The 14,269-nt window shown below is 35.4% G+C and overlaps 1 protein-coding gene across 1 annotated transcript; it reads left to right on the top strand.

Annotated features, from left to right (window-relative positions):
* The first annotated feature begins 3,955 nt into the window (after positions 1–3,955).
* On the top strand, positions 3,956–9,831 carry LOC149783767 (uncharacterized). The gene has a single exon (XM_089931997.1). It carries the CDS (start codon positions 4,255–4,257, stop codon positions 5,176–5,178), a length of 924 nt encoding a protein of 307 aa, XP_089788123.1. The 5' UTR covers positions 3,956–4,254; the 3' UTR covers positions 5,179–9,831.
* Positions 9,832–14,269: the final 4,438 nt, after the last annotated feature.

Below are 14,269 nucleotides of genomic sequence, written 5' to 3'. Positions count from 1 at the left end.
CATCGAACTCTGACATTGATATTGGAGTATGTTGACCAACCATCGAACTCTGACATTGATATTGGAGTATGTTGACCAACCATCGAACTCTGATACTGATATTGGAGTATGTTGACCAACCATCGAACTCTGACATTGATATTGGAGTATGTTGACCAACCATCGAACTCTGATACTGATATTGGAGTATGTTGACCAACCATCGAACTCTGATACTGATATTGGAGTATGTTGACCAACCATCGAACTCTGACATTGATATTGGAGTATGTTGACCATCCATCGAGTTCTGATATTGATGAGTATGTTGACAAATTTTTGAACTGTGACATTGGATATTGGAGTATGTTTGACAAACCATCGAGCTCTGACATTGATATTTGAGTATGTTGTTGTTAGTATATTGACTTAAGTGAAACCCCATTGAGCTATGACATTGAAATATGAGCATGTTGACCAAGAATCTAGCTCTTACCGTCCACTGAACTATGATATTAGTATTTCAGTGTGCTGGCCATCTATCGAACTCTGACTTTATTATTTCAGTGCGTTGACCATTCATTGAACTCTGACATTAATATTGATCTTTTATATATGTATATGTGACGGTTGCACATATTGAGGTTGGGTTCTTCCAATATATATTAATTAAATTATGATGAAAGTTCCACCCGGGCTCGTGGGGTTAGAAAGTTAAATTAGTGACGAGGTGGATTTACAGCTCTGAGCCCCCAGTCAGCAGTGCCGACGGTTAAATTATAGAGAAGAAGAAGATGAAATTCAATTAATAACAATTTAATAAATTCGATAATTTAAAACGATAAACTCTCAATCACCCGTCTTTCCCTCGACCAAGTGACAGCCTAATTCATCCCGTGATTTACAGTGTGAGTTCGATTTTCCCCCTGTCCTTGTGTCTACTCATCTCTTTCTTTCCCGCTAATTCCTTCCTTCCTTCTGTTCCTCCAACACCTCCTTCGACTCCGTTTCCGTCTTGACTATCTCCTCCTCCAATTTCGCTCCCAATTTCCTCTTCCTCCCTTCTCTCCCCTTTTCCTCATAGAATTCAACTTCTCCTGACTTCTCTCCTTTCTTCTCCTTTCCTCCGTCTCTCTATCTTAGGCTACGGGACCAAAGTGTAACTCGTCTGTCCCTCAAAGCTTCCTTATTTGAAGTTGTCTGTACTTAGAATTTCCTGTTCTAAGATATTCCCGCCAATAACGAATGGCTGTTCGGATTTACACTATCCTCCTCTGGGCAATCTCTCTAGCGAACTAATTCTTGCCGGAAGACGCGGAGGTGTCATTCTAGCCAAAGCAGGGTCTCTCCCGTATCTCGATTCTGATTGGGTGGCGCTGTGACCCTGCCCAATAGTCTTGGTGGCCAATTCAACCTGGCTGTCTGTCTGCAGGGAAAAGAAGTTAAGACCCTGCCACTTCTTCGGGCAACTTCTTTTGATCTGGACAAACGTTTCCACATCTAGGTGATAATTTACTATCTGGCGGCCTCACAGCTCCTAGGTCTGGCTCTCCACTTCTAGCCACGGCAATCTTACGTTAGGGATTAGTGCTAGCCTGCGGCAATGTTTAACATCAAACAATGGCTTGTCAGAATTACCTTGATTATACATGTTTCAAACTGGGCTACTCTGGGTCGGGGTAAACGTGACAGTATAATATCCGACGTTTTTGACTTCTACATGAAATACCAATGGGTTTTGTTTGTCCTGTGTGTTCTGACAAAATTGTGGAGTAGAAATATATATAATCTTTCGTCCTTTGATATGGTTGCATTTTGACCAGTGGTTGTTTCTCAAGTATTTAGCCATTCAGATGGGTATTTGAAAATGATAGCATATTGTTAGGGTGGATTTATGAAGAAATATGACATCAGTCATATTTTCTTTCTCATTTTGTTCTATGTCCAATTGTTGATCAATCCATCTTTTCATCTATCATTATATACATTCGACATTTAACGTATCTAACTACAAGGAAACTGGCACTTATGTGGAATTTTAAAAATATTCAAAATAAAAGGCGTTGAAGTAAGTTTGGACGCATCTTTCAAAATATACCTGAAAAATCTCCGCATAGCGAAAACTAATAGATTTAGGTCGAATCATTGAAATCAGCCAAACTGGTTATAACATAAGCATTATGCTATTGAATCATTGAAATCAGCCAGACTTATTATGATATAAGCATTATGCTATTGAATCAATGAAATCAGCCAAACTTGTTATGATATAAGCATTATGCTATTGAATCAAATCAGCCAAACTGGTTATAATATAAGTATTATGCTATTGAATCATTGAAATCAGCCAAACTTGTTATGATAAAAGCATTATGCTATTGAATCATTGAAATCAGCCAAACTTGTTATGATATAAGCATTATGCTATTGAATCATTGAAATCAGCCAGACTTGTTATGATATAAGCATTATGCTACTGAATCATTGAAATCAGCCAAACTTGTTATGATATAAGCATTATGCTATTGAATCAAATCAGCCAAACTTGTTATGATATAAGCATTATGCTATTGAATCAATGAAATCAGCCAAACTTGTTATGATATAAGCATTATGCTATTGAATCAAATCAGCCAAACTGGTTATAATATAAGTATTATGCTATTGAATCATTGAAATCAGCCAAACTTGTTATGATAAAAGCATTATGCTATTGAATCATTGAAATCAGCCAAACTTGTTATGATATAAGCATTATGCTATTGAATCATTGAAATCAGCCAGACTTGTTATGATATAAGCATTATGCTACTGAATCATTGAAATCAGCCAAACTTGTTATGATATAAGCATTATGCTATTGAATCAAATCAGCCAAACTTGTTATGATATAAGCATTATGCTATTGAATCAATGAAATCAGCCAAACTTGTTATGATATAAGCATTATGCTATTGAATCAAATCAGCCAAACTGGTTATAATATAAGTATTATGCTATTGAATCATTGAAATCAGCCAAACTTGTTATGATAAAAGCATTATGCTATTGAATCATTGAAATCAGCCAAACTTGTTATGATATAAGCATTATGCTATTGAATCATTGAAATCAGCCAAACTTGTTATGATATAAGCATTATGCTATTGAATCAAATCAGCCAAACTGGTTATAATATAAGCATTATGCTATTGAATTATTGAAATCAGCCAAACTGGTTATGATATAAGTATTATAATATTGAATCATTCACACACACACACACACACACACAGAGATATATATATATATATGGATAGATAGAGAGATAGATATTCTTTTAAGAGATAACACCATCATTTTCATGCAATTTCTTTTTCTTTATTTCAATTATTACGAGGTCCACAAGATCATCAGAACATACAAACGTAAGATTTTATATTAAATCAAATCTTAAATTTGACAGGTCCCCTGTAAACACAATTTTTTAGCATATATTTGTTATTTAGCTCTAACAGTCACACAACACTCGGGGTTTTGCTTCCTTAATTATATATTTAAACTGCACAACCAACCTTGGAAAGAATGAGAAATCTCATATTTATATAAACAAAAAATGTCACATTTAAATCTCGGTGAAATTTAATAATATTTTGCATAGTCCATAAGCTGAGTAGAATGAGCCCATAATTTCTGTAGAAATAACCTTGTTCGAGTTAGCCATTAGACTAGTCAGTCTGTTACCGGATATTTGGAATATATCTTTTATGCAAATATCTAACGGGCATGACCTTTATAATACATGTACACGATAGTAAGTGAGCAGATTTGTTTTGAGGAAAAAAACTGTACGACATTTTATTTTCCAGATGATGCTGAACAAAAATAAACTTAATCTGAATTGTTATTATCGTAGTCATTGTTTATATCCATAACGCCCAAAAATCTAACTGAGACCATCGCATTCTTTACTCGGAAGTAGACCGGAAGTTTACTGGTGTGGTGGATTTCTGTCAAAACCTTTTACAAGTAACGGTAAACCGTCCGTAAAAGCATCCGTTCAGAATCAGTAGGTTACTTAAATACTACTTGGGGGAAAGGTGTAGATTGTCTTCTTTAAGTTATGTGTTTCTTAATGTGCAGATAATGTCGAAACATTCGAACAAAGTCATCGAAGGGTCAGATAGTGACCTATTCAGTATCCGAGTGGGAGAGTTACTGTAGCTACCGTGTGATAAATAGGCAGGTGCCATCATTATTTTATCCTGACTCAAGTGCCTGCGGAATAAACAAATAATGGAACTTGCTAGAGAAAAACAATTAAAATGTGAAGATTCTGATGAAAGTTTTTGTATTAGTGGAACTTTGATTAGGCACATAAATACAGAGGTGGGAGAAAAACTATTTAAGTGTGAGGTGTGTGATAAAAGGTTTATTTACAGTGGAAGGCTGAATACACATATGAGGATACATACTGGAGAAAAACCGTTTAAGTGTGAAGTATGCGATAAAATGTTTAGGCTGAGATTATATTTGAAGATGCACATGAGGACACATACTGGGGAAAAACCATTCAAGTGTGAAGTATGTGACAAAAAGTGTAGTCACGTTGGAAATCTGAAGATGCACATGATGATACATACTGGAGAAAAACCATTCAAGTGTGAAATATGTGATAAGAAGTTTAGTCACAGTGGATCTCTGAATCAGCACATTAGGACACACACAGGAGAAAAACCATTCAAGTGTGAAGTATGTGATGAAAGGTTTAGCATCAAAGGAAATCTGAATACGCATATGAGAACACATACTGGAGAAAAACCATTTAAGTGTGGAGTATGTGATAAAAGGTTTAGTCAAAGTGGACATATGAATGCACATATGAGGATACATACTGGAGAAAACCCATTTAAGTGTGATGTATGTAATAAAACGTTCAGTCTTAGTTCAGATCTAACGAGACACATGAGGACACATACTGGAGAAAAACCATTTAAGTGTGATGTATGCAATGAAAAGTTTACTCTCGGTGGAAATCTAAGTAAGCACATGATGACACATACGGGAGAAAAACCGTTCAAGTGTGAAGTATGTAACAAAATGTTTCGTCAGAGTGGACATCTAAAAATACACATGAAGAAACATACTGGAGAAAAACGATTAGGTGCAAAGAGTGTCAGAAAAGGTATAGAAAAAGTGGAACTTGGCATAAGAACTTAAAAACACACATTGGACAAAAACCATTTAAATATGAACCCAAACCAAAAAATGCAGGCTTTTTTTTTAAAGACAGCAGTAAGCTTAACTTGTGCAAACATACCTGGGTAATTTTAAGCTTACACAAGCTTACCATGCTTACTAATTACAAAGCTGGTTGAGTTATCAGAATAACTGATATGGCACAAATTAAAATAATCTATACATGGTCACATGCCTCAGCTTATGATTGTGAAAAGAATGAGTAATATCAGATATTGAAATGAAGTTAAATATATGGTGTAAACTAAATAGCACAACATCTTTTTGTCACAATGAATGGAAAGAATATAGCCTTAAAATCATTTGGAAATCAGGGGTCATTCAAAGTAGGCAACTAAGTTGCCTGAAAACTATAAACTTTGCCTTTTTCTGTTAGGAAAGCAAAAACAACTATGTCCTATTATCTTTTTTTAGTCATACAATGACATGCAGTAGTTCATGACTTTTGAGATGCCCTCTTGCTGTAGCCAGGAAATTCTGACAGTGTAGTGTTATTATAGCCCTTAGGCAAAAATTTATCATGCAGTGTCAATACCAACTACCCACACAAACTCTTGCACATTCACAGGCATGTGTTTTGATACCTGATTGACCAATAATCCTTTTATGAGCAAGTTACAACTGCTTGCTTTCTGCAAGTTAAGCTTACCATTTGATGATGAAAACATACCAACTTCTGTTTCAGTACTTACGTATCAATATGTAAATAGCAATATGTGCTTTAAGAATATAATTGGTAATTGTTGTTGTTGTAGGGTTTAACACCATTTTTCAGCACACGATAGGCTATACATGGTGGCCAGCATTAATGGTGGAGGAAGAACCCAGAAAACCCAGGAAAGAACCACCGACCCAAGAGAAGCTACTGGCAAGCTTTCTCACATACCCACATTAGCTGAATCAAACCCACGCAGACAGAGGTGAGATGGCAGTGATCCATAACGAAGAGTGCTTTAGACCAATTGGCCACTCTGGGCCCCCATAATTGGTGGAGAACACTTGCTAATTAATTCAGAAATGAAAATTTAACTGCCATGTTTGCGTTATTTTATAAAAATAGGTTTAAAACCATAAGTGAACCTATAATGGCAGACATTGCTTTGTCTAGGAAATGTATGTTTTCATAAATAATTCAAAAAACAGATTAAGGAAATGTTCAGTTATTTGAAAGCAAAGTCTAAATATTTTCATTTGATAGAAGATTTACCATAATAATGTAAAAATGTAGGTCAGAAGCATATCGGTGTTATGTATACAGTGTATTTAATTTGCATTGTTTGTTAGGGTTTTTGATTTAATTTTTATTTCATTACATGCTATTATAATGTAGCATTGTATATTGACTTGAATTGATTTTTTTAATTTTATTCTGTACACAAATAGCATGCAGCTAAATTATTCTCAGGATCATTATTAATAGAAGTGAATATGTTTGTTTGGTTCTAGGTCAAGATTATTTAAATGTACTTGGTCTACCTGACATATTCCAGGTTCTGTATTTAAATTTTAGTAATATGTTTCTAATAATAGCTAACATTGTCATTTTGCAAACATCAGGATCATTCTAGAAGGTTATTTTTCATTAGGTAATACATTTTTTTTAGGAAATGCTAATTGTGACCTGAGGTCAAGTAGAAGACTATATAATCTTGTCAGTGAAGGATAAATTAATGTCTGCTTTAATATCTAGCACAATATAGTTGCATTATATATTGTGTCCAGTTGGGCTGGAATTTATTTCTTCAAATTATTGAATTCAAGTGATTATTTTCTCTAGAATTACAAAAGTGATCTAATAAAAATTCTTGGACATAGACATTGACTAGAATTTATAAAGAATTCAGACCTGGCATAATATTACTGTGATTCAACTAAATACTGTTGGTACATTAACACTATACAGACTACAACAGACACATCATCACCTTCAGCTTTGATTTTGGACTGCTACTGAATATTATTCAGGACATTGCATGATTAGGACTTGTGTCTGTAATTCTAAGATTATTTGGGGATTTAATTTGCAATACTGTAATTCTTTTTTCTCGTTTTCACTTTGTATGTTAGGGAAATAATTTATTTGTTGATTTTATAACACTTGTTGCCTTTCACTCTTTTTTGTTACTTATTTCAAGACCACAGACTCGTAACATGGGATATTGCTATGTTGTGGAATTCGAAAAGCGCTTTGTAAGGTCAAAGTTGTTTTCTGACTTTCTGTTTTGTGAAAATATGAAAAAAGCAAGGAAACAGATACTGTTGAACCAATGCATGACATTAGTACAAGTATATAGGCAAATTGTTGTTGCTGTAGGGTTTATTGTCATTTTTCAGCACAAGATAGGCTATACATGGTGGCCAATATAAATAGTGGAGGAAGAACCCGGGAAAACCGGGAAAGGTCCACCGACCCACAAGAAGCTACTAGCAAGCTTTCTCATTTACCCACATTGCTGAACCCAAGATTCAAACCCACACAGAGAGAGATGAGATGGCAGTGATCCATAAAGGTGATCGCTTTAGACCACTTAGCCACTCTGGGCCCCTATATAGGTCAATAATAAAACCATACATTTGCATGGATTGTTTTAATGAAGCTAGAAAGTTAGTCGCTATATAAAGAAAATTCCTCTTGCTCAAAATAAATGCACTCGTATGTTATGCATGGAGCCATTCATGTTCTTGGTTCTGTCTATTCAGTTGGTCTAGTTCATCATATATCCAGAGGTCTCGCTACGACTTTAAAACTAGAAGTCCAGGACTCCTATTTTTACCAAAAATTTTTGGTAAAAATAGGAGACTCACCTGGAAAAGTTGCAGTCTGCTCCCATAGGCATATTGGGCATACCTGAAGTGGCTAAATGTACAGATGAGAAGAACCAGTGGTTGTCATTGAGTTTAATTTTACTTATCCTTTACAATACTAACATAGAGCTCTTGTTTGCCCATCAGACTGAGACTGAATTTTGTCATTTCAGTGAAAGAGCTAATTCCAGGCACTAAGCCAGGCATCACACACTTTCTTACACTTGGCTACTATTTCAACCAATCAGTCTAGCGACTTTAATACTCTTCTGAATCTCTTTACGATCCTTGTCATTTTGCCATTTAACCCCAAACTACTAATCCAGATTTGCAAACTGCATTTTGCCTTAGTCTCAACATGTCTTAATTTCAAAAACACGTGCAGTACTTATTTGGGAAAGCTAAAGTTGTTCATTTGATGTACATTTATAATGACCACACGTACATCTTTCTGCCTTTGAATTCAGTAATTGTTAATATCAGCACATTTTCCCACTACTTAGCAGCTGGTCAAAGTCTCTGAACATGCCTCCCGGCTATTGCATTATGTTCTTTTGATGTACTCTTAAATAACAGCATTTATCATCCATGGTCTTTCAGCCGATGATATGTGCCCTTGTAAATAGCAGCAGAGCTAAACTGATCAAGTGATCAACACATTTTCCCACTCAGCATATAGTTGAAGCAAGACTGACAAGTCTTTGAATTTGCCACCCAAAAATTGCATGCTTACTGAGGACTCCTGTGTAAATGTTGTTTGCATCCCAAATAAAAAAATTGCACATAAATATGTGTGATTAAGCCATTCCGAGACCTATGATATCCACATTAATGCTTTAGTATATTGTGTGTACATTATGAGTTACAGTAATGTTTAAGTGGCAACAACGCATTTATGATCAACAGTATAGTATGAAGTTGCATGCTCCTTTGTGCAATGTACATGTTACAAGGAGTTGTTTCAAAGTTATTTAAGAATCATTTTGACTGCCATTTTATACAGAACTTTCAGAAAGTAAAAACATTATTTATTTAGCATTTTTCTGACACACAAGATTCATCTCATCTCTCCAATTAGTTAAAATTGATTACAATGTGATTTCAAAATCGTATGGTCACTGTGTGTACCTCACTGGTCACTCATATGGTCACTGTGTGTACCTCAATCCAAATATACACTTTCAAGTATATGTGTGTGTGTGATTCAGATTTTTAACATAGCTTTAACATTTTTCAGTCATATTTCTACACTGTCCGCAGTGTGGCAGTTTAAAGTGATGTCTATGCATACAAAATATGTTTATAATAAATGTATTTCATAATACATTTTTTCAACTTAAAAATAATGTAATGCTTGAAACCAATGAGAAATAGATGCCATAATTCAAATAAGAGGAATATATAGAGATGGGGGGAGACCAGGCTTTGCTTCAGTTACTTACATTAGTTATAATTAACATTATAATGTACTGCCTTATGTCAGTTACAATTTCAGATACTCAAAGTTATAACTTCAATTGCAATTACAATTACACCCTATCACTGATGTTCAATTACAATTACAAATACATTATAATTGTTATTAATTACTCACTTACAGCAACTATGTTGTAAATAGACCCAAGTCAGAATCCTACAGCAGATTAAAATATTTTATATACATAGTTTTCTTATTTAAAATTTCACTTTATTGCTTATTCAATATTAATTCTAATATTATTAGCCTAACACCTCACAGTAAAAACAAATATGTACATGTATATTTTCTCAATGTTAATAATTTGTTTTTAATTAAACGACATTTATTTATGCTCTTGTAATTGACTTGTAATTCAGCATTTATGCAAATTGAGACCTTCAGTGACAATTACACCATATCAGTGATGTTCAGTTACAATTACAAATACAGTGTAATTGTAATTAATTACTCAAATACATCAATTATATTGTAATGGAGCCTAAGTCATGTATATATATGTTGAAGCACATATGAAGTGGGAAAACTCTTCACATTTGACATTATAAACATTTGACTTCAATAAAATTAATATTAATATTCCGGATTATCAAACCCTGATTATTCATGTATGCAGTTAGTTTTTAATATTTGATGGCATTTGTAGGAAAAACAAATTACTTTATTACAGTATAAACTGGTAAGTCATGGAGATAGTAAGGAGTTTTCTTGAACTTTTACAGTACAGGTTTAAGTTTAGAAGCAAATGAAAGTATAATACACCCTCATATATATATATATATATATATATATATATATGGCCAAATGGAGGATGAATTAGTGTCATTATTACTACCACGGACATGTATACCCTCTTGGACCCATGTTGTTTCCTTTCTGCTTCCGGGTGTGTATGGAACCTCTTGAGCCCTTGCTGCTTCCACAGACTGTGTACCTCTGTTGTACCCAGCACACACACACACACACATATATATATATATGATCTGCCAACAATATTGATATATATGAGATCTGTCGATGGGTCATTATGCACAGAGATAATCATATAAGAATTTTCCCAACTGTATGTTATCAATTATACACATCAATGATGCATCTTTACTGATTGATTATTACTGACATAAGAAATGAACAATATAAATATTAGTTAAAAGAATTAACTTGTTACACAAGCTTATTGCTTTCCTTTCTTCTCTCTCTCTCTCTCTCTTTCTCTCTCTCTCTCTCTCTCTCTCATGCAAAAGTATAAATAAATATGGAATGTGATTGAAAAATAATTTGGGCTTGATGAAACCCGTAAAACTGAACTTCTGAACTTGCCCCAAGTAACCTACAATAACCTAGTTCATCGCAATGCTACTTGCACATTTTCCTTTGGATTTAGGGGGCTCCGAGTGGACTAAAGCGCTCTATGTTACGGATCACTGTCATCTCACCTCTGTCTGCATGGGTTTGAGTCTCAGATTCAGTCATTGTGGGTATGTGAGAAAGCGTGCCAGTAGCTTAACGTGGGGCGGTGGTTCTTCCAGGGTTTTTCTCGGGTTCTTCCTCCACCATTAATATTGGCCGCCATATAAAGCCTATCGTGTGCTGAAAAATGGTGTTAAACCATACAGCAACAACAACAACAAATTATTTGGATTTATCCACATTGTTTATTATATCACTGATACAAGATCCAATAGCCTGTCAACAATGTTGGGTAAATTTCTTTGTTACGAGTCACACATAAGCAATCTATCTGGTGCAGTTATGCTTTTATGTTTTGACATTTGTTTTTGTTCTTAAACCTATAATATGGTTTTACAAAGCAATTATTTTAAAATATAATTTATTTTAGATGCCCTCATTATCTCTGTGTTGATTGGTGTGGCAGTGGGCCAACACACACACACACTTATCTATATATATATATATATATATATATATATATATATATATATATATATATATATATATATATATCACTCACTCTCTGATGTGGTTGTTCTGTCAGCATATCAATTTTACCACAGTTTTTCTCTCGCCCTCTATGAATAATGGTCATATTTACAGTCAAGCCAACAGTGGAAAGAGGAATGAAAGATAGAGTTGTAAAAAAAAATATTGTTTAGTTGGCTGTTAATTAAAACAGAAGAACAAATTTGATAAACCATGTGTTTGTAATGCTCTACTTTCTTCATTAAAAATAGCTTTCATGTTTTAATAATATGCCCTATACTTATTGAAGAAATGTAAATGAAAATAGAAGTTCAAAATTGAACAAGCATCTAATAAATTTGCAAAGGGGATTGTGAATTGCCACAAAAAAGGGACATAACTACATCTGGTATCGGACTCACTGGGCAGGGATGTGAAGATTTAGTTTATTCACTCGGTCAATACACAATTGCCTGTTGTCAATATTATCACCGTTTAAGGATATGATACAATCGAGTAGTTTCATAAAGTCCCATGGATTTATGTTCAAGTAGAGAAAGAGCGTGAAGCTGATGGAAATTTTGTTGGTATGTAACCTCAGAAATTTTGTAGGGGCGGATAGTTGAGAAAGTGAAAATATGCGTTTGAGATCAATAAAGATAGCAAATTGCTTCAGAAGGATTAAGTGGTGGGACTGATGTTTGCATCTCCATCTTGGATCCCATTGGCCATTCTAAAGAGAAAAGTTTTGGAGAAAACATTCAGAAATTGAGAATTAAGAAAATCTCCACTGCCCGCTTCTAGTTGAGGGTCTGGATCCTTTACAACAAAGTGTGTCCTTTCCAGAGTCTGAAGGTATTTAGGAAAATGAAACGGGATGGAATTGGCAAAACGTTAACATAATCCCCTCCGAGGCAATTTAGATTGCCCACTCGCTTGGAGTAAAGAAATCCATCCAATGTTGTTTGAAAAAGCAATAACCAGGCGACTACCGGATACTTGTCTGCAGGCGGTCTGGAACCCCATTCAACGAAAATAAGATGATTGGGAATAGACAAACATTGTTTCCTATCTGCTCTATATGGCTGTCTCTGAAACTGACCAAGCACACAGGGCCGGCCTTGGGCTAATTGGATCTATTTGGCCCAATCGGGCCCCACACTCAAAGGGGCCCATTGCGTAAGTAATTTTTAAAAATATATCTATATTGAGAAAGCAAGTTTAAAGCCATGGAAGAAAATTTTAATTTCAATATCATATAAAACTTGTTCAAAAGTTTATTGCCAAACGCGTAAATTCAAGGACCCCTGTTAAAATGATCTAAATCGGGCCCCATGTTTAATAAGACCGTTTCCTGCTAGCAGTGTCTACGTGTATAAAATTGGTAACACGGCTAGCTGGTCTTAATGATGTTATAATACGATAACTGCTGTGCTGAGAGATGAAAGTTCGGTTCTTGGACTGCCTGCCTCTGCAATTCCTCTCTTGCCACCGAACATTAGATGTGATTCAGAAGTATGTTTGCTGGGTTAGGATGGAATGTGCATTTCCGACTTTGTCTGCAAGCCTGAAAAATCGTTTTAGATGCCAAATCCAAAAGCGAAGATGTGGAATGTATTTATCCACCATATAGAAGTAGGCGAAGACATGTTGAAAGCAGCGCAGCTCCTGTTTAGCTCTACGAGTTATATGAAGAAGGTGTCGGAATGGGTCTTATACCAGCAAGATTGCAAGCTGACTTTCAGAAGAAATGAAAGGCTTTATAGTTGCCTGGGTCACTGATCTTGGCAGGTAGACTCTATGCCATTTCCTTGATAGTTACTGACTACGGAAGAAGACGGTAGGAAATGCAGAATTAATCATCGTGAAAAACAATAGAGACCTTCACCCCATATATCGGCGTAGAAGGATGGGTAGCAGACATTTTGAGTTCAGCAGCATCCCATATGTTCCTTTATTGCCGCCTTAAAGCTATACTCAGTGCTATCTATGATGGGATCTGAGCAGTAACCATTATCATGTTTATCTTCATGTTCAGTGTGCAGGTTGTTCTGATCGGGATCAAAATAGATATCGGTATAATACATTCCACGAGGCATGGGCGAGGCTTGTCCGTCTCTAAGATTCACGATGCCATCCAAAATGGTAATTTTTACCATGGTCTTTTCAAATCAATAACATTCGGTATGAGTGTCAGGCGTACTGACAGAATTATGGGCGTTAGTACTGTCATAGTAGTAATAATGTTAGGGGGATCTATGAATAAGATATCCGGTACTGTTTATCTTCCATGGCTCAACTTGACGTGGCATTGGACAATATGTAAAGGAAACCATACTGTCACTAAACGCTATGGATGGAGAATCGGACGGCAGGACGATTAGTCCTACAATTTAAGACACAGCACGTGTTGTTTTTGTTTTAGTGCTATGTCTTACTTTCACAGGCACTTGATTCTGGGGTAAACTAATGTGTTATATAGTGAGTGTACACATTAGTTTACCCCCAGAATCAAGTGCCTGTGGGTTGCCAGTTGTGTGTGATATTCCTCAAGCATCAAAACACCCTACACATCGCCGTTAGTTAATCAGTAAGACCCATCATCCCTTCAGAACGAAATTTTATATATATATATATATATATATATATATGTGTGTGTGTGTGTGTGTGTGTGTGTGTGATGGGTCACACCTGGAGTCAGCTTGAAAGGATGGCACAGGACAGAAGCCTCTGGCGATCTTTTGTGGGCGGCCCATACCCCGGCAGGGGTGACGGGCAAAACTAATGTGTGTGTGTGTGTGTGTGTGTGCGTTTATGTGTATGAATACCAACCTATGCCACAATTATTAG

This window comes from Sinohyriopsis cumingii, chromosome 14, assembly GCF_028554795.1.
Source record: "Sinohyriopsis cumingii isolate HCF-2022 chromosome 14, ASM2855479v2, whole genome shotgun sequence".
NCBI classification, from domain to species: Eukaryota; Metazoa; Mollusca; class Bivalvia; order Unionida; family Unionidae; genus Sinohyriopsis; species Sinohyriopsis cumingii.
The sequence above is the reverse complement of the archived record's forward strand: the minus strand, read 5'-3'. Positions and strand labels throughout refer to the sequence as shown.